Source organism: Notothenia rossii (genome assembly GCF_949606895.1).
Source record: "Notothenia rossii genome assembly, chromosome: 11".
Classification (NCBI taxonomy): domain Eukaryota; kingdom Metazoa; phylum Chordata; class Actinopteri; order Perciformes; family Nototheniidae; genus Notothenia; species Notothenia rossii.
The window spans coordinates 18,151,541-18,173,394 of record NC_136910.1 but is presented as its reverse complement, the minus strand read 5'-3'; the positions used below and the strand labels follow the sequence as shown (position 1 = coordinate 18,173,394).

The 21,854-nt window shown below is 40.7% G+C and overlaps 1 protein-coding gene across 4 annotated transcripts; it reads right to left on the bottom strand.

Annotated features, from left to right (window-relative positions):
- Nucleotides 1-1,181: 1,181 nt before the first annotated feature.
- On the bottom strand, nt 1,182-21,815 carry nbr1a (NBR1 autophagy cargo receptor a). Of its 4 annotated transcripts, none has more exons than XM_079658560.1 (22): nt 21,593-21,815; nt 21,179-21,241; nt 20,309-20,327; nt 20,012-20,034; nt 19,357-19,539; nt 18,759-18,836; nt 18,440-18,654; nt 18,079-18,198; nt 17,510-17,809; nt 17,005-17,164; nt 16,411-16,659; nt 13,293-13,418; nt 13,081-13,156; nt 12,804-12,914; nt 10,910-11,086; nt 10,238-10,408; nt 9,948-10,093; nt 9,356-9,798; nt 8,379-8,464; nt 7,939-8,026; nt 7,576-7,675; nt 1,182-3,233 (listed from the first exon to the last, which is right to left on the bottom strand). In XM_079658560.1, the coding sequence occupies exons 1-22, from the start codon at nt 21,692-21,694 to the stop codon at nt 3,045-3,047; spliced, it is 3,225 nt and encodes a 1,074-aa protein (XP_079514686.1). In that variant the 5' UTR covers nt 21,695-21,815; the 3' UTR covers nt 1,182-3,044. The 4 variants fall into 4 exon arrangements, with proteins under 4 accessions (XP_079514686.1, XP_079514689.1, XP_079514687.1 ...); XM_079658561.1 differs by having other exon boundaries at nt 3,046-3,233; nt 7,922-8,026; XM_079658562.1 differs by having other exon boundaries at nt 3,095-3,233; nt 7,576-7,667.
- Between the last annotated feature and the right edge of the window lie 39 nt (nt 21,816-21,854).

The following is a 21,854-nucleotide window of genomic DNA, read 5'->3' as shown; positions in this document are numbered from 1 at the left end:
AAGTATTTGGAACCAGAGTACAAGAGTGTCGGAATACTCTGTTACAGGTAAAAGTCCTGCATTCAAGTGCAAAAGTATTTGCATCAAAATATATGCAAAAAAAATGTAAAAATACTTATTCTGCAGATTGGTCCATTTCAGAATAATATACATCATATGTTTTCATTATAATTATTGATGCATTAAAGTTGTCAAAGCTGGTAAAGGTGCAGCTAGTTTTAATGACTTTGTATGCTGCAGGGTAGCTTTTGAATTTACTCCAGGTGTAACTAAAGTCTGATTTAAGAGTTGAATATATTTCACATTATTCATCCAAATCTGCAAAGTAACTAAAAGTGTTAAATAAATGTAGTGGGGTGAAAGTACTCGAACTATGAATTGTAGTGGAGTAGAAGTAAAAAGTAGCATAAGTGGAAATTCTCAACTAAAGTATCTCAAAATTGTACTCAAGTACAGTACTTACGCCACTTAGTATCAGACTGCATTTGTTGTTACCAAAAGGGTGATGCCAAATCAATCATGACCCTAAGTAAATCCTGCTGATGATAGTTAGTATGTTCTTTTTCAAAAAGCTTGGGTAGGAACATTTGGGGAAGCAAGCCAGAGTGAGTTAGAGATTTAACATGACCCAACCGAAAAAACAATCTCAGTGTTGCGAACTGTAAATATTGGTCAAGGTGAGATTTCCTTATCTCGGATTATGATTACGCAGACACCACAAATATGTCAGAGCTGGAAACACTGACTAACCAGAGCCGTTTTGGGAAAAGGGCTTAAAGAGACAGGCACTTAAAACGGAGCATTTCAGATTGGTGGTGATGACAAGTATGCTCAGTTACAGTATGAGAACATTTATGTTTTTTTAAACATTTATGTACTTTCTAGTACAAACTCAAAACTGTATGAACCTTAAAATGATATGTCAAGTGCAGTGAGTCAACCTCTTGGCTACCGACATACATTAGTAATGCAGCTTTGATGTACACAAGCGGTCATAAAATATGTTAAACCCAACCTCCTTCTGTCAGAAATGCAGCATCATCACTTCTTTATAGTATCTAACTTCTGAACTTTTGACAAACTCCATATAACCTAGTACAGCCTGTCCTCCTGTATATCAGATATATAGTGTACCATGACCTACATCTAGACATTTGGCATTAAAACAAAAGAGACAAGCGAGATGTGCAAATATTTTATTGGCGGATTGACAGTAGAAGGATATTTAATGTATACACTCTGTGACAGAGGAATAAGTTGACAAGCATAGTAGATATATTCAGAATTATTCTTCAGAGCATGATTTTTTTTAAACGTGGGTGATCAACAAAAGAAAATCCTCAAGCACCCACACAGGATTCAAAATAACAGACATTAACTTAAATCTGCACACTCACACCACAAATCACCGTATGTATATTTCAGCAAACTAATAATCATGTTTTTATAAAGGCAATGTAAGGAAATAAGATATACTTGGTTCCACTATGAGAGTGAGGAATGTGTTGTTAGAGACATCTCGAGTTTAAGTAAGTGTTAAATGACTGTTTCAGCTGGATATGCGAATAGAGAAGATGCAGGCAGGATGTAGGAAGCGGACACTTTCTACCGTGACTGTGCTAAGACCACGAGAAAACACATCTCTAAAGCCTCTACCTGTCATGCAGGTGTCTCCTAAAAAGCGATAGAAAACATCCGAGTCAGTTTCGGACAGTTTAAGTATACATTCCACATGTCAACGTCTAAAATAACAGTACTCTGATACAGAAAGAAGATTGCATTGGTTAGGCAGAGTTCACTATGATAATCGGGAAAAGTTTAAATATTCTCATTTCTGCGCTTCTGACCCTTGCCACCCAGATATCGTTAGCTACGTTAGCTTCAGTAGAGCACATGAGAGCTGTCTCTTTCTATCTTTAATGACATTCAACCGTATTCATTTTCCTCACTCTATTTGTGAAAGGAATCTAGCCAAGCCCAGTCAAAATACTTATTTTTCAGCGCCGAGGAAGCAGCAACAACAGCCATACAAACACTAATAATGAAGAGCGGGAATACGCACTTTTTGCCTTGTTGAAGCTACACAAGACATGGCAAAGGCTAACCACTATTTGTAAGAATTTACAAGCGTAGATATGGTTAATTTTGTCAAAATGTTGAAGCTAAATCAAAAGGTAATGGCAGAAAAAGCCAATAGGCGCGTTCACACCGCAGTACTTTTCCCACTTTAGTTCCGACATAGTTCCGAAATGTCGCGTTCACACCAAAAAGAGCCGGAACAAAAATGAGTTAATCAGAACCTTTTTTACCTCCTTTTCAGTCCCTGCTAGAGAGCAGGTACTTTAATGGGAGAAAAAGGTTCCTATCTCTGATTGGCTGGGCGGATTGCAAACCACGCCCTGTAAAACTCCCCAAAAGTTTTGTGAAGCCACTATTTTATTATCCTCGCATTAGCATTATTAGCATTAGCCCAGCGCACAAACGCAGAGAGACTAACTAATGGCAACACAAAAGAAAACATGGGAGCGGTGGAGATGAGGAGGTGTCGGCGTTCTGGCGATTTACTCTGAAGGCTTCAGTAGAGGTATACGCCGTGAAGTTGTTTGCGGCCTGTCAGTAAACCCAAAGCAGAAGAAGAAGAAGTGACGTCAGCGGCTTCATTTGCCTAATCCCCCCCCAGGAACTTATTCCGGTGTGAACGCGATCTGCTCTTTAGTTCATCAGAACTAAAGAGTTCTCATGAACCTTTGTGGGAAAAGTACTGCGGTGTGAAAGCGCCTAATATCTATTTTCTCTCTGATGAGCAAGTCCAAGAAATAATTCCTCTTTAGAGACATTGCCGTCTTATCATCAGTTTCTAAATAACCATCCACCCTTTGGAAAAGTATTGAATAGAACGAATCATAAACATCTTTCTCTACACAATTTAAAACAAATCTAGACACTGGAAAGGGTGATATATACGCAGGTCATAATCTTAATATTCTCTTGACGTAATGTTTAAAAGTCAAATACATTTATTTTTAGAGTAGCGTTTCCCTGGCTCAGTGCGGAGCATTGACAGCTTTGCTCTGGTTGTCCTCGGCGATCTGCACCAGCTCGTTGACGGTGTGCAGCAGGCTGTAGCCGTGCTTCCTCAGCAGCCGCTGGTTGAGCCGCTGGTCTCTGAAGCCCATCTCCAGCAGCATGGCCATCAGGGAAGGGTCCTGCCGGGTGGCCGGGTCGATGCCTCGCTGCAGGGGGGGAAACAAAACAGGCATGAGATGGTGAGATACCGGGACATACAGAGTAAATAAAGACAGAGTTTACTAAGTTTGAGGCAAATATTCTACTATATATTTATTGGACAGCCTCAGTTACATTTATAAAAGTCAGATGTTTATTAAGATAAGATGATAAGATGTACTTTTTATTGATCCCAATTTGGGATTTTTTGCGTTGCAGCAGCACACAAAAAACAAGGCATTGCACATAAGAGAAATTAAAAGAGTAGAAATAAACAATTCTAAAATGTAAACATCTCAAAATATAAATTATGTGTAGTATAATTATTATTATAAAATATGAATCAAGTAATACATTATTTTATATTTTATAATTGCCACACCTTTACCTGTGGCTTATTATAATCAGCAACAAGGTATTGTTATATTATTATTATAATAATAATAATATAATGTGTATATTATGAGTATAAAATGCCATTCTACATAATGAGTAACTTTTCTTTTTGTGCTTTACATGTACATGTAGATGCTGATGAGTACTTTAGTACTGTTACAATAAAGTAAAGTTTTGAATGCAGGATTTTTAATTGTAACTGAGATTTTCATCATTTTCCTATTAATGCTTATACTTTGTAAAAGGTCTGAGTAATCCATACCTAAAACAGAGCATTGGTTAATGGAACGTGTTGGCAGCAGCTTTATACTTTATACTTATTGACACAATTCAGGGAAAATATGTGGGGTCACAACGGTTAATGAACTTCTGGTCTGACTCACTACACAGGCGAGTAGCTACTGAAACAATACCAATCATATAATTCCCGAGCTCTCAAATACACTTTTAATTTTCATTTGATTAAATGTTAGGATTAACAGCAGTTTGTTAAAGTTGCATTCTTTTCCCAGCTGAGTTACAAAAGGGCAATGGAAAAAACCTTTAAATGCAACACTGTATTACCTTCTAAAGCTGTTATGATGAACTTTGAGTTCTGACCAGGCTTGGATTTTCATCATTTTAGAGGCAAGGCCATTTGGCCTTTGGTGTCACACGTTATGTCAGGGCGGAAAGGCCACATGCCAGGGCACAAAGGCCATTGAGGGAAAAATTTGGATTTGGAGCTTACAAATAAATAACTTCACTTTCTGATAAGAAATGACATGGAAAATAAATCACTTTTTATATATCAATAATGTCAAACATTATATCATCATATAGGCCTATGCCTCCTTAGTATTACTGTATACTTTGAATAATTAGTTTTCGGTAGGTTTTCCATCTACTACTTCTCCCATTCACAAATCCGAAATCAAATCTAAAAATCTAAAATTCTAATAATATGTAACAAATACATTCAATTTCAGAGCAGAAGAAACAGCCTTCAAGGGTCAAATTCTGCACATACATTCAGCAGTGCACAGTGAAGCTCCAACATTGAACTGTGTGAACAAGCAATACTTTGAAATGCAAAAGTCTGTGCGTGGGTGCGTGCGTGTGTGTGTACGAGAGTCTCTTTAATCAACTCCTCACAGCTCCTCATATCTGTTCAGAAACTGGACAAAAGTTAAAGATGTACAAACCACAGACTGTCTGTGTCATGGTGAATACAGTCACTGCTTTAATTCTGTCTTTAGGACGTTGTTGTGAGTTTGGACGGAGCAGCTACATGTTAGTTTAGCCTGATCGATCCAATCTCCATTCGGAAAACACGCATTTTAAAAGTTTTTCGCCTGCCGTCTTGTCTGCACACTTGTCAAAGCATGTTTTTTACTAACCGTCATCAGTATTTAGTTACTTCGGCATCATTTTTGAAACGTGTATTACAATTAAATCACGGTAAAATAGGTTAATTTTGTCATAGTTGGTTTCCACCACAGTATTTACATGAATAAAAGCCCCACCCCCTCTCCAGCGCGTCCTGTTTGAATGACAGGAGTAAACACAGCTGGCAGCCGCGGTGAAACCCCAGCGGTTAGAGCAGGGGTCGGCAATCTTTTTGATATGAAGTGCCATTTAAAAAAAAGATTGTTATCAGCTTGCCGACGATCGAGAATTATCAACGGGGGGGGGAGCTTGACGCTCGTGAACTATCAGCCGGAGGGCGGGGGGAGCCTCGCTGCGGGGAAGCAGTGTGTGGACCTGTCAACGAAACGTACACATTTAACACATTTAAATAATTGGTTTAAACGGCATAATAATAAGGACAATCGTCCGTTCTGTGATTCTCCAGAACACACATTGATGTTATGATATTAGGGTCATGCAGAGTGAGATGAGATCGCTGTCCATTTAAGAGAGAGAGAGAGAGAGAGAGAGGGGTGTGGCTTGTGTATGTGTGTGTGTGTGGATGGCAGAGCGACAGTGAGGGAAGTGGGAACGTGTGTATGTTTCTGGAAGTGAAACGAGGCAGCAGAAAAACAGAGGTCTGTGATGTATTTTGTGAAACAGAAGAACAACTAAATAAATGCAACGGCCTCCCAAGAAGAGCTCGCCTCTCTCCAGTCATTTAAGCTAAAGTGGGTTATTGAACCTGAAACTTGTTGCTGCTTCCCACCTCGACTACGGTCTGGGAGCCGACAGGAAAGTTCAACACACAGATTGCCAGTCCGCCCCTTTGTAGCATATTATTTCGATGAGCAGATCGCCACTGGGCTTTCAACTAAAGACACAGCCACGCAAAAACTGCGGCATTTGTACAGCTCCTTATGGGTAGGCCTACTGCAATTTGTGAAGTGCTTTCGATCAGCACTGCACCACGGAGGAAAGCGGCAGAAAGTCACCTGGAGTTAAAGAGAGCGGGGCTGCGTTGCGTGCATGGCTTCCTTCTGCAGGTAGACGCGCTCTGGCGGCGGTCTCGTTCAGGATCCGAAAATACAATTTAAATATTATTGCACTTATTCCACTTATTCCTAGTGTGCCACTGGTTACGGTGCCGCCTGCCAATGCTGGCACGCGTGCCAGGGGTTGCCGACCCCTGGGTTAGAGCAATGCGAATATTTGCATCGCGTCCGTTGTGAACGCAGCATAATGCAGTTCCGAAACCACTGTTCTGACGCTTTTAAAGCAACTTCGAGATTTTAACAGTGTGAGGGGCCCAAAGACCAAGGTGGCCGTAGGACGTACAATTATTTGTGGGGCATAACGGCCAGACCGAGGGGCTACGACGGCCATTGCCGCCGTGAAAATCCCAACCTGGTTCTGACACAGAGCAAAATTAGCTTTCTTTTGATGTCCATTGATGATATTCACTTTCCTTTAAGCTCCGTTTGTTCTAAAAAACCCTCAGTGGATATATCTGGCTCTTTAGTTTCTAAACGCTCCACTAGTTTCACCAGCTGGTAGCTTATTTTGTCCCTCTGCTGTCTGGTGCTGCACAGGTTGTGTAAAGGGGGTTTACCAGACATTGTTTGGTTGGAAAAAGCTGCCTGCTATTACTGGACATGTGAAACAGAAAAAGTGAAGTGAGTGAGAAAACAATTACCTGTCTGAAGGGGATCTCAAAATGTTGTTCATACATTAAATCTCTGTGGATTTGTCACACCTTTCATATTACACATAGAAGTAGGACCTGTTATTATAAAATATTCCTTCTTTAAATATTATCGATCACATTTTTGCAAAAATGGTCACACATTTTCTGGGGAAAATGCTGATGCAAAGATCATAAGATCCTAGAAATGTAATATCTCTCAAGCATGTTCTCGCCAATGTGATTACATTTATCGGAGGGCCAACTCTTAAAAGGGTCCATATTATGATCATTTTCAGGTTCATACTTGTATTTTGTGCCTCTACTTTGACCCGTCTCCATGCTTTCATGTTCAAAAAGCTCTTTATTTTTCTCATCCTGCGTGTGCTGCAGCACCTCTTTTCACCCTCTGTCTGAAACCAGAGCCCAGTCTGCTCTGATTGGTTAGCTGGCGGGTTCTGTTGTGATTGGTCAACTGCATAGACATGTCCAACCCCTTATATATCACGTACAATGTGTTGGAGCGCTAGCCGATAACATGTTACTATGTCACGGAAGAAAACAAAGGATTCCGATGGAGGTGTTTCAGGCAAGGGTTGGGGGACGGAACTTTGTGATTTCAGATTTTGCAGACAATTTACATGCACACAAATCTATATAACAAAGTACAGAAAAGGGAACACTTTTGAGTTGAAAAAAACTGGGGCCTTTTAACACATTTTTTACGAGTTATATATTTTGAAATGGAAAATGAATATCATCCACTTGCCCTTCAGTAACGTAATCTTCCCACTATAACTCTGATATACTGTTTGTTTTGCTATGCATTTATGATACACAAAACAAAAAAGACTTTAAATAAGGGTTTCTGTGTGATGTACCTGTATTGAGCAGTTTGGTCCTGTGAAGAGAGCTTTATAAGCGGACGCTGCCACAGAGAGGGCCCCTTTGACAAGTCCCTCGGTGATGCCTCCTTGGCCCCTTGTATAAAGACAGGGATGTGGTTAAGCTGGGTTGTATAACAATATAGCAGAGAACAACATTTTCTAGTTGGATTTGTTTATAAAAAAGTACATGTGCATCACATTTCTGATTATAGACTCTGTTAAAAGCTATCAGATTAGGTTGTTACACAAATAAATTATAAAAACAGATGCGTATCGTCAACACAAAAGAGAAACCAAGGAAGGAATCTGCTTTATGAAAGTGAAATATATCAAATTTTACTCTTTGTTGTATTGCACCTTGGCTGCAAAGCGTTGCTGGGTCTGGGGTTGTATGTCTCAAAGGCACTGGATGCTGAGCCTGCTGATCTCGACAGACCAGATGATACTGCAAAGCAGATTTTATTTTTAAAAGAAAAGAAAAAAAGGAACCACACACACATGCAAACACAATATTAGAGGAGGAACAAAGCATTCTGCTGAAGCAACAGATTCTGAAAGCTTGTGTGCGCTCTCACTTCCTGTCTTCCCAGCAAGGGCAACAATGTGTTTCCTTTCTGTGAGGCAACACTGAAGTCAATCCACCACAGTCTTATTTATATAACACCCAAAACACACTGGTGAAGATGTTGTGTTGATATTGCTGTGTCATGCCGAGTGGTTTTATGCTCCATGTGTGCCAGTTTGTACTATGACACTGTGATGTGCTTAAAGCTGGGCGGACAAACAGTGAAACTCACCATTTAGGTGGACCCTCGGTTGATGTGGCTCATATGGATCACAGGCTGGAGGACTGGGATCCTCGGCCAGGTACAGTGCCTCAGACCTGAAGCACAAATCAAACAAAGACGACTTAAAACATATAAGTCTGTAGCAGGCAGAAGAAGAAGAAAAAACGAATCATTTAATACTCTATTTAATCCCAAATTACTTTTTTTCTAAGTGGCAATAGACAAGTTATTTCCTTTAACTTATTGTGAAGTAAATGTTGATCGCAAAATGTAATAGGTAAAGAATAATTAAACCAACCCTGTTTAGATTGGTTCCCTATAAGTCTAGCTTTCAAAATGGAACTCTGCCTGACCAGGTTTGATCTCTTGGGAAAATAAATGCGTAATTTACGCACAAAGCCGCGAAAAATAAAATGCAGAGTGCCGTGTGCAAAGTAGCAGCATTAGTTAAACGACGCTAAGGGCATTTATTTGCATAATTTGCGCTGATGATCTGAATAAGTTTCTAATTTTTTCGCTTGAAGTAAGCAATCTGGTTTTCATTGTGATGGAGGCGGCGATAATAATGCCACTTGAAAAAGCGCAGTGATACAACCTTGTCAATGTCACATTAAATATTTGAAACGTAAACATTTTCTGGAAACAATCAACAGTTCAAAAACTGTTATCAGTTGGAGGATAATTCCCCATTTGCTAACTTACAAACACATTTAAAGTTTTTTCATTTATTTAAAAGAGACATTCTGTATTTTAGCTTTTGCAACCAAAACCAAAACTGCTCAAGGTGCAATATATCGTCATTAATTAACTTTCATACTGGGTTCCCATAGAGATAGCCATGTTTATTTACACTTGACATTGTTAACGAGGAAAACGAAGACATTTCAACGACAAGAACAAAAAAACTGACAGAAATCCAGCTTAAATACTGATTCACATCCAAAAGTTAGTTCCACACATGCCAAAGACCATTTGTGTGATCTAACCTGGGTGAGTAGAGTGTGGGGGGGGGCAGCAGGGGGTCAGGCAGCACTGGTGGAGGCACCACTACAGGCGTGAGCGTCACGGCGTCCAGGGTTTGGGAGGCGCACAGCATCTGGTTCACACTGCTGTGGGGGGGGGGGATGGGCAGGGGCCACGTGTTCACAGACAAATCCTCTGCATCCACTGCCTCCTGCCTCTCTCTCAGCGGGGCCACGTCATCCGGCCCCGAGTTGGAGTCTTCCTCTTCCTCTTCCTCCTGCAGTGCGTCCGGATCGGCTGGGGTCACGTCATCATCAGCAGCAGCAGCGGCGGGGGGGGCGGGGTCCGGCTGCGACATGGCGGAGCTGTACATGGACTCCCCCAGAGGCCGGCTGGTGTCAAAGCAGTCTGGGAGGATGATGATGTAATCGTCGCAGGAGGAGACTGAGGAGGTCTGACTGCTGACCTGAGACACAGGACGAGACGATGGTGGATGTGATTACATTAAGACAACTGATGTGGTTAGAAGGGAAATGTGGATCTGAAATAATAAAGCAACTCTTACAGATAAGATGCCAGAGAAAGGTTTCAGTTTAAAAAAGGTTAAACCCTCACCTCCTCCCAGTCTTCTCCTTTAGTTCCACCCTCCTCTTTCTCCTCTTGAATTTCTGCTATGTTTTGCATGTCATCAATGACTTCTTCGTTCTCGATATCATGATGTGAACTCGTATGCAGGTTTTCATTTGCTGGTTCCTGCAAAACTGAAAAAAGAGGCAAAAACCCCCACAAAATTAGCATCTAAGAATTGCAGATATCAAACTGTCGGTGTGCAATTAAAAGCACGGATGTAATACAAATAAGTTAATAAACAGGAATAAACCGAATCCCGGAAGTGTTCCACTAACCTGGTCTGGTCTCCTCTTCCTCTGTGATCTGGTTGAGGCCTGTGTTGACAGGCAGAGCTGAACTCTCCAGTCTAACAGCACAGATCTCCTCACTTCCCTCCTGTACTGTCTCTGTCGTCTGCTCAGCCTCTACAACCCTCTCCAAGCAAAAGCTGGTGCCCCGCGACACAACTGGAAGAAAAGAAGGGAGAAAAACTAAGTGTGAGCACCTGATTATACTGCACAAAACAAAGAAACACTGCATTTCTGAGTTAAATTACTTTGGCAACAGTGTTTAATAATAACAGTAATGGAAATACGGATTATCAATAAAACACAATGCCATGATGTTGTAAAAAAAACTATATTCTGTAAGCCTCACTTGTCAAAAAATAGTAGATAAATGTAGATAAGATGGTGCAATGTGACCACACAGTAGGTTACCATTGATCTGATCATGGGTCTAATGCCCTTAGAGCCATGGATCAGTAATATCATGACTCAGCATGTATTCACTGAATCTGTATACAAGCTGACTCAGTTTGAGTTGTTGCTCTGGGCTGTAGAGACTTTTGCTTTCTGAAAGCTCTGTGACTCCAAAGTTGATCAAAGAGTCAGAAGGACAACTCTTGGCCAGTTCATTTCAAGGATTTCCACCACATAACACAGTGTGATTAAAGTTCTCATTCTCACCCTGAGGTTTGTGGCTGCTGTGCAGGGCCCTGCGCAGGGGTCTGTGATCAGGGGCCTCCTCTAAGGTGAGGGAGCGGATGACGGTCTCACAGAGGAACTGGGCTCCACTGATCTCCTCCTCCCGGTCCTCCTCCTGGACCAAAGGCTCCAGCTGCTCCTTCTGCTGCCTCAGTTTTACTGCTTGACCAAATACAACACATATTAACAGAGTAATCCACAGATTTACCAATGAACTTCTGTAATGGACTAATGATATACTGATTTATGTGGCAGAATCAGAGATATCTTCTTCTTTATTCCAAACATCATTTTTCTTGTTAAAATCTAGCGACTATATCAGGGGTGCCAACATTGGAGTGAGATTTTTTTTTTTTGGTGAACCGAAAAAACAAAACGTTCATGTGTACAGTGTTACAAATGTATTGAACATGTACAAACCAGGGTTTCCCATTAATGTACAGGGCGCTACAGTGGAATACGCACATACACCATACACAGTGTACTCGCGACTCTTACAATGAAGGCTCGATAATCAGCTCACAGCATATAAAATGCCATATAGGTGTAAGCAGAGGTAAAGTGCTATTTTATAAGTGTGGGGGCGAGGGTCCTCACCTCCTCTAGGGGGGGTCCGGGGCCATGCTCCCCTGGGAAGATTTTTTTTTTAAATATTGAAGTTAAATGCATCAACCTGGTGCACTTTGAGAGCAAAATGAATTTATGGATACTTCTCTCAACACTCATATGAAACAGAACTGTGAACAGATTTTCTTAATGAATAGCCTACAAATCACTCACCTTTTAAACTGTATTCTTGTTTTACTGTCATATTGTATTTCATGACTGTTTTTAATTTATTCTCATAAATGGTGACCAAAACGTTTGAGACCCACTGAGATAACTAGACTAAAGTGAACTATCTAAACACTCAGAGAGTCCCTTACCTCACTGAGCTGTAGTTATCTCTCTCAGTCTGACAGGACAGAGCTCTCCCTTTCCTTGTTTTAGAAACAGCTTCTAATATCCGTTAGCACAGCTAGCTAACCAGATGCTAACGACAACAATGCAAATAGTGAGTTTGGTAGAAATATACTGTATAATAGTAAAGTTATTCAAGATAATGCCATATTTATTGAAGATTTTACATTATAAATATTCCCCAAAATTATTCAAAAGCATATTCTTCCAAACTCCTTGCTGTAGTGTGACACACAGGAGACTATTGATGTGTGTGGTGAGTTAGGTAGTAATAAGCTGTGTAATAGTGATTGAATATTATTGTATTCTCTTTTTTCGGAGTTGCACTTCGCAGACGGTCCCTGAGCACTCGTTTGTACTCCGGCTGCGGATAGAGACCAATGTAATGTGTCCAGCTCGGAGGACGGCGTGTATTGGCTTTTTTTGATCAAAATGTGATTGTAGTTCGTTGTCAACCTTACCACGGTACTTAGGAGATGTCATTTGTGTCTGAATAACCTTTTCATGAGTTATTGATCCGTGAAATCAGAATCTCCCAATATCGTTCCAACTTGTAGACTGCTCGGTTTGTTGTTCCTTCACTTTATTTTTATATTTATACATTTATTTTGGACGAAAACTTAGCTTGAGGAAAGGCATGTGTGGCGTGAGTGCGTGAGATATGGGTTAATTGCGTGACTCTCACGCTCAATGCGTGAGTGTTGGCAGCCCTGACTACATTAATATGTTATGCTAGCAGTGGGTAATGTTATGCTAGCAGTGGCTAATGTAGCCTTCAGACGCTAGCCCAAAGATAAACATGCTGGATACTTTTTTTACTTGAGTTGCATTTCCTTGGGAAGCAACAGACAACTTCATGTTTACAAAATTAAGAACACATAACTCAGGATTTTTTTTGTTACACAATCAGTCTTACCAAAAAGCTTTCTGACCCCTGTGACCTCTGCGTCTTCTTTAATCTGGGAATTTACGGGCTCCTCCAACACTGGTGGATCATGGGGCAGAGGAGATATGCAGGGAGTCAAATCTACATTCAGGAAAAGCAAACACAACACATTTTACACACTTATTTAGCGATTCTCAAACGTGTAAGTGTAGCCATTTTTTCCTAGCAAAGCTAAGGGACATTTTGGAAGGGAGGAAGTGGCACAAACTGCTCTCTTTCAACTAATCTTGTTTAAAGTATTTCTCACCAACAGGAGTGTTGTTCGGAACCTTCTCCAACTCTTGCACAATATTTATATCCAGCAGCTCAAATGACAATAGATCCTATAAAGAAACAAACAGAAGACATACGGAAGGTAAAGGCTGTTCTGTGAGTGTGTGTGATCACAAACAAAGCAGAGGTATTGGCTGAAAATACATGATACGATATATGTATGGCAGATTCTTTGTGAGCGTGCACCTGTGCAGTGAGCAGGTCCACGGAGGGGAAGTAGTAGTCTTCGTGGTTCAGGTCTACAGGAAAGACAGGGCCGCTGTCCTTTGACCTGACCTCCTCCTCCTTCTCCACTGGACTCTCCTCCTCCTTCTGAAGCAAACACAAGCACCATATCATGAGTATCACTACAGTTTGCGTTCAGAAAGTTACCATTACATTTTAAAGAGTAACCCAGGTTTAGTGTCACTATGAATTTAAGGGTTCCACAATGAAATATATGTTTCTTTAAAACCTAAATCACAGACATCCTGTTTCTAATTAATACCCGAGAACCAGACACATCTGCTTTTAATTGGATTGTTTCTCTAATATTCGCTTTTTTGTGAAATATTGTAACCGCGTTACAGCCCCCAACTAAAATGTAGGGGAAATCTCTCTTTGGTAGAACTGCTAAAAACTTATCTGAAATGTGAATGTGTTTTTTTAAAGTGGACCTATCATGCTATATTTGAATAATATAGTGTAGGACCATACCTATATAAAAGGCATATTTATACTTTTTATTTTTCAAAATACCAAACAGATCATGCATTTTAGCCATTCCTCATTTCGCTCAATTTAACACTGTCTTTGCATGGACTGATTCTGTGAGAACAGCACCATCTACAGGCCTGGCATATGTACTACAGCGTCTCCAGCGCTTTCGAACGGCAATGTCCGTGGCTGTCTCCTCCTGATTGGTGGAGTTGGCCCAATAGCCGTAGCGCCACTTCTGTGACGTCATAGAAGTGTTCAAATCTGGATCAGTCTGTATCAGATCCGTTGCAGCCCCTTTTTAAGAGATTTGGATATGGAGGAAAATAGAGAGGGTTGTGTTTTCTGACACTTGGTGGGTTCCCTGGAACACCGGGGACACATATTCATGTATAAAAGACGTACAAAAGTGCATGATAGGTCACCTTTAAGTAAAACGCTAAGCGATTTTGATCCTGTGTCTTAATAAAAAAGTATAAACCTAAACGACAATGTTACTAGGGGTGTAAATCGAATCATCATCGATTCAATATCGTTTATGTAAAGTGAAACCATTGAATGTCTTAAGCAGAGCCAGCCCTACCCATTAAGCGACATAAGCGGCCGCTTAGGGCCCCACAGCCACTAAGGGGCCCCCTAGCAAACAAAAAAATTAAATCTTTTTTTTAATTTTTAATAAAAAAAAAAAAAAATCTAATTAATTGTCTTAATATGCCTAGATTTCCTACTCTCAAAAGGCATGTATTATATTATTGAGTCAATAATATAATACATTAACCGTGCTTTAACTGAACCTCATCATGAAACTAGAGAGGACGGCAGGAATGTAATTTCCCGTGTTCAGTGAATGCAACAGAGGCAAGACACCAGACCAACCAGAGAGTTGAATGGAAATAAACATCTGTCTTATTGGCTGACAGGTACCTAACCTGTGAGCTGTGACAATGTTTAAAATAAACTGTCAGTCAGACTCAGAGTCTTTGAAGATGGACATAAGAAAAAAAATTCTTAAAAATACGACAATTCTAAAGTGTTGGCTCACACAGCAACCCCAGAGCCACCACTTGAGCCAGGTAAACAAGGTATGTAAATGTCAGTGAACTTCCAAGTTATGCGAACATGTAAGAAAAATTACAAAATTAAGCTAAATTACAGCTACGTTGACGTTACTTTGAATCGCGGGGGTAAGCTAACCGTTAGCAAGTAGCTATAGCTAGCCAGATATATTAAATAAACACTTTGTCATACAATCTAAATGTAATGTTTTTTAGCGTTACCTGGTAATTTCAAAGAAAGCTCTCTGGGAAATGTTGACTTACTGTTCAACATGAAGCTAGAAGCTACCTTACAGTACACAGTTGATCCGTAGTCCTGTCAGTTAAAGTGTTTCATAGTTAGCTTAGCTAAGCATCAACCTAGCACTTAAATATGTTATGTGACAGTATTTCTGAGAAAAAGTCAGCTGAAATGGTGGCATAGTTGCCACTGCTTTACGTGTCAACAGCATGTTTGAACGTATTTGCAGCAGTAAATGTGGCTGTTTGGCCACTGACGTTGCCATAACAACACCTGAATTTAAATGTGCAACCTCTTTTTGTGACAGATTTTTGCAATAAATTATAATTCTTCTGAATGATATTCCTATTGACAGCTAGTTTCTATGTGAACATTATGAGATGGACAGCCAGAGAGAATAAATGAAAAACAGTTATGAAATACTATATGACAAAACAAGAATACAGTTTAAGTGATTTGTAAAATATCCATACAGAAAAATCTGTTTACAGTTCTGTTTCATATGGGTGTTGAGAGATGTATCCATAGATCTCTTAATTTTGCTCTCAAAGTGCACCAGATTGATGCTTTTAACTTATATTATATATATTTTTTTTTTAAATCTTCCCGGGGGAGCATGCCCCCGGACCCCCCTAGAGGAGGTGAGGACCCCCCTAGAGTATGTTAGGTCCACGGTGTTTACATGCTTATTTATACAATATGTGTGCTTATGCTAACATCATAAGACAAAAGTTGGTTCCGTGTTGTGTGTAGTGAGAACGCGCTAGAGTGAGGGGGCCAAAAGCCCCCAAGCCAAAGCTCGCTTAGGGCCCCCGAAAGTCTAGGCCCGGCCCTGGTCTTAAGATACGCTTTCATTTTGAAATTCCTTTGGCTGTCACCATTTCCGTCCAAGTGTATATATTTTACACAGGACCAACCCATAAGATTGTGAAATAAAATGTCAGCTCCCTTTTCTTTTTTATAAACAAATAAAAAATGATTATGTCAAATGTGAGTAAGATATCATCTCAAATCGAGCCCCTAAAATCGGAAATTGTGGCAGAATTTGTGATTCAAGCAAGGGATGGTATTGTTGTCCAAAGAATACAAAAACATATTGTTGGTGTTAAAAATGTGATAACACCCCTCAATATACCTTATCATTGTATCTGTCAAATAAGTACAGCCGAAGTAAAACATCGATATACTCAAGTAAACTACCAAAAAAAATTGGTACAGCACTAGTTACAGATAATGGCAAATCTAGCCGTGCATGCCAGCAGTTAACGTTCTCTCTGCAGTTGTACATTGTGTCATTGGTTATCAGACTTGCCAGTGGTTTGCTCTGATTTCCGGGTGCGTTCCGGGCGTCACCGAGGTCGACCACGATGCTGCACCAGACCCGGGGGCCAAACTGGCAGCCGCAGTGCGCCAGCCGCCAGTGGGAGGTGTACGTCCCCTCCATCACGGGGGCCACAAAGGCCACACTGACCACTCCCACTTGTCCAGGCAGCAGCAAGGGGACCGGCACCTCCTTTCTCTCCTCTGACGCCAGGCCGAGGTTTCCCCACATGAACACTAGCTGGGTGCACGTACACACATACACAAAACACAAAATAGGAATACACATGCGAAAAAGGCACAAGGACAACAGCATGCAGCCAAAGTCACTCAGCAGAAAAATAATAAACTCAAGTGAGGGACACCCACACATACACTCTCAAACAATGACGAAGACTTAAAAACTTAAATAACAAAACTGAATTAACTGAATTCAAACAAAATTGAGGTCTCAGACGGAAAGGGCATTAGAAAGATTAGGCTGGGAAATACATTTTAGCTGGTGTTAGTGGATAAGAAGCTGAGCAGGGACTCAAAGTGGGAGTGAAGCAGAGGGGCCTGTCCTCTCGGCGGGGTGGAGCAGTACCTTAGTCTCTGAGGTCCAGCTGATAGTGCCCGAGTTCCTCATCTTCCAGTATTTGATGAACTTGGTAGCAGGCTCCAGACGGGTGCCGTCCGGCAGATTTTCATCCAGAAACAAGGCAGCCATAGTAGGAACCAAGGACGTGTTCGAGACCCCGGGACCCCTAGTTTCAAGTGTACAGAGCATTGTTGAAAATAGCCCTGGTTTCTTATAATACCCATCTCTTTTGTTCTCTATGAATCAAAAAGCAGGACCCCCAGATTTTTTTTTGCAGCTCAAAAGCAATTTTTCTTAGAAAATCTATGAAGCAGCAGCAGCAGCAGTTTCACATTGAGGTAGTTCCAACATTTTCCACCACCCCAGAGCAGCCAGCGACACACTCATACAGACTAGATTACAAAGATGGCATATTTTGATTTCTTTTCTTGGAAAAAAAGGACTTTTATTGCATCCATGCTGGGTTTGAGGTACCCAGCACTGGCGGACGCCCTTCCCACATGGCGCTTACTCTGGACTGGAGGTCTGGGGATCAGGGGCCGGGGCAGGGACGGGACCTTGGGCTGGGGCTGGACCTGAGGCAGTTTCTGTGGCAGCAGGGGGGGACAGGGCTGGGACCTGCGTGGACGTGGAGGCCATGTTTGTCAGGTTGGCTCTGCCTGAGGTAGAGGGCCCACTCCACTGCAGCCCCCTCTTCTCCAGTCTCAGTTTCTTCTTGATTTCCTTCACTTCAGCTCTGAGCTGCCTCCTTTCAGCTTTGAGGCGCTGTCGCTCGGCCTTGCGCACAGTCATGTCTCCTCGCCTTGGGAACCTGGTTTGAAATGTCATCAGGAACACCTATTTGTTGACTATCAAAAGTTTATTTTCCAAGAACAAAAACACATACACACTTATTATTCATTATTTACGGTAATCTAGCTGCTAAAACATGTTTGCAGTCTTGCTCTGCGACTATTTCATATATGTTTTCCTCCAATAATGCAGAAGAAGTGATAGCAAAAAGGGCTAGCACTGTTGCAAGTAAGAATCTCTTATAGTTTCAAGAAGTGGGAAGATTGATCCTCGGTCTTGGGCGTTTACCTCAACTCTCCCGACATGCCATGCTCAGGGATGGAGAGAGGTGTCTTGGTTCTCACGAGGTTGTGGCTGGGGTCATGGCTGTGTCTGCACATCTCACACAGGATGCAGGACGGGCAAACACTGGCAGGACACAAGCCAAGAAAAAGCAATTATATTGATACTCATAAAGATGTATCAGAGCACGGAATGCAGGAACAAGTTTGACGTAAACAAAGTGCAAACTTCGAAAAAGGCCCAAAGGTCTAAAGGACCACTAAACATTGTGTATGACAATATCTGTGACATGTTAAGATCATCTCTGTTGACTCATCAGGTGAAACATCACTTGGCGCCTTCTCATTGTATTATCATGTGTTCCTACCTGCATTTGTAGGCCCCTTCAGAGGTGAGTTTGTTGCAGCTGCTGCAGTTGGGGGTGTAGCCCAGAGACCCACTTGAGGTGGAGGGGCCCGGCCCTGGCCCTAAAGGACCGCCACTGGCTTCAAGGGGCCCATCCGGTGATTTGTGGGTACAACACTGGCCAGAAAAGTCATTGCACATCCTTTCCACCACCTCTTTCACCACCTCATCTTTAAACTATGGAACAAGAAGGGGGAAAAAAAGAGTTTGATTTATATTATTAAAAGCTGGAGAGACAACAATATTAAGTTGAAGTTGATTTGTTTGAATTGAAATCTTACCTTCTCCATGTACGATCTAAACCACATGGGAGGTGGTTCATCTTCTGGCTTGTTCCCCTTGTTGTCCTTTACTGTGACCTGTAACAGAATGAATCAGACTTACATCAAGGAGGTGTGAAGTTCATTTTCTAGCATATTTGAGTTGAGCTTGACTTTCATTATTAGACACAAACTGACCACACAATTCCCTGTAATATGTCCATCATTGCCAGATAAATACATAGGCAATGAAAGACTGTTATCCATCCTTAACATTAATTGGGCTTTGCTGAATTGCATGGTCCCAACCGGATTCGAACCCAGGTCTTTCGCATGGGGACCAATCAAACAGAATACAAATAAATAAAAGGTTGTTTATATCAAATTGGAATCTAAAGTTTATGGCTGAAGCTTAAACATATAATGTACAGCCCTATAAAAACTATTTAAAGAATAATACTACAAGAGATGAACCACAACGGGTGCTTAAGATGTGTTTCTAGACTGTTACTGTGCCTAACAATGCCAAAAAGACGCTGTAAACACTGCAGGTGTGAGAGCATGTAATGAGTAGAAAGAGGAAGGTGATGGGAGGAGGAGAATCTGTTTGTTTCCTTACAGCTTCTCGCTCCGGGGTGACCTGTGTGCCTTTATCCACCGTTTTGACCCTTGATGGATACGGGGGAGCAGGCCGGAGGTCTCCTTTCAGCTCCTTCACCTCCGTCTTCAGCGGGCCTCCACAGGCCTGACCCTTCATCTTGTACACGTTCATGTGCAACTGGTTCCCCTGCTTCTCTGCACTCTGTGTGGAAAACAAGAATGAAACACATACCACAGGAGACACAGAAGTATGAACATTTGATACATTGAATAAAAACAATAAGCTAATATCTTGACTATGCCAAAAATAAACTTATAAGGATAAAATATAAAAACACAGTGTAGTTGTAGTTGGCACAATTCCCCTTTAAATATCTATTTAAACAACTATTGGAACGCTGCTAGACTGGTTTATGTCTTAAGGCAGGTTAAACAATACATGTGATGTGTCACCTCATATTTTGTCACATGCCTGGAGAGTAACAGTCACGCAATGCAATGTTTTTTTATTTTCATTCACGCAATAATGTTGGACTGAATTCTACTTCCACTACAATCGTCAATTGATTCCCATATCCTGCATGATCTCTTCAATGTTCTACTGACTTGCGAAATGTGCCTTTAAATCTAATCGTGTCTTTAATATGTGACAGAAATAAAGCAATGCCCTGTACCTTGATGGCTTCTTCATATTCATCTGAAATAAAAACACAACAACAGAACATTGATAAGTAACAATTAGTTGCACACACATATTTCTGTAAAGTACACATATTTCCACTTTTTATATGAATTATTTATAATTATTTGTATATTGTTGGTAAGTATTGTGTATTTTCTGTTGTCGTCTTCGTTATTCCGCAGTAAGAATTGTAACTTTAAAAAAAGATCATATCAGGTATCATTGTTGCTCATATTCTACTTCAAATACATTATGAAATGAAAAGATAGGCAAACAAACGTTTTCTTACCTTGACTGTTTATACAAATCTGAAAGAAAAGAGTGAATGAGTTAGGAATATGTAAATGGCTTACGCCTAAAGATCATACAGGTCAAACATTATGAACATTTTATCCTAAGTCTAAAAACCAGTGCTGGAAGAAGAATATAAATACAGTTTTACAGGTGAAATTCATGCATTCAAAATGTTACATAGCATAAATATTATCAGCAAAATGTAAAATAAGAGGACTTACTGTATAAGAAATGGATATATATCACGATAGAGAAAGGCCCAATTCAGAATAATAAATTGTATAAATGATTGTCAGTGACACATTAGTGTCCACATCTCTTCAGTGTTGTGGCTGGTTAATGTGGGGCCAGTTGTCATAACTATATTAACTATATTGAGTAGCTTAATATATAAATCAGTTATTAGTTGGTTTTATGTTTCGTATTAATAATCTAAATCTGGAAAGTATTTGTATAAAAGTGGTTCAAAATGTAAACAATGAAGTAGAAGTACCCAAAAAGTGTACTCCTTTACATTACTTGAGTACATGTACTAAGCTGCAGTTCACTACTGCTCCCTTACTTAGCTAATAGCAATCTTACTTCAGTTTGAACTAAAGTATTCTTATGTTTGTTAACAAACTACACGGTTTATTTATATGTTGTCCTATTAATCAGAATCTAAGTAACTCAACCTTTTACATAAATGAAGTGAAGTAGAAATGACTATATTGCCTTCCCAAATGTAGACATACAATAACATAAATGTACATAACCAAGTATGGTGCACTTACTATGGCTACTTAAATACATTTACCAAGTAACATTCCTTCAGTGGTAAACACAACAAAACGGACACATACAGTATTTGTATACACTCCCTTACCTCTTCATTATCCTCATCAAAGTATTTGATTTGAAAGTGGTTGATCCCAAAAGACGCTTTGATCTGAAATGTATACATTTAAATAATTGATTATCAAACCCCGAGGTAAAATATATTTTTTGAATCAGATTTGTGTTCCTCACAAGTGTAAGGAAAACATCAATAATGGCAAGCCGAGAAATACCTTTACAGTACAGCTAGTTACTGTAATTGTCCTGTAAAACGCATAATATCAATCCTAACCCTCATATTCAGGGTAAGCATTAAACAATAACCACGTATGAACATTTTGTCGCAACAGTATTGCCTGTCCTTCAGGTGGTCTATTGTTTACGTGTCTAGGCCATGTCTGGGCCTGCTCTTCACCAAACTGCGCCAGCGTTTAGCCAGCACGCTCAGCTAGCAGCAGCTTACCCAGGCTTCAACGGACTCCCACTCCAGTTTGTCCAAATCCTGAGCCAGAAATCTCTTCACGTTCCCACGGAAATTTACTTTAATCGTAACAGGCAGCCCCATGTCAGCCGTTTATGAGCATATAGTGGCTATCATTTGCGGTGACACCGGCCTATTTGATCCCTGTTGCCCTCGACTGTCTTTTCTTGTTTACATCGTCAGCTGCGTCGAGAAAAATACGGTGACGTTTTCGCGCAGGCGCAGTCCAAACATCGAGTCCCTT

Excerpts from the sequence above, each read along its gene's own strand:
- nbr1a (XM_079658560.1), bottom strand. The coding sequence starts at position 21,694 with ATGGGGCTGCCTGTTACGATTAAAGTAAATTTCCGTGGGAACGTGAAG. Across the intron at positions 18,837-19,356 it reads TCACCCCGGAGCGAGAAGCT|GTCACAGTAAAGGACAACAA; the intron begins GTAAGGAAACAA and ends ATTCTGTTACAG. Across the intron at positions 12,915-13,080 it reads TCCGAACAACACTCCTGTTG|ATTTGACTCCCTGCATATCT; the intron begins GTGAGAAATACT and ends TCCTGAATGTAG.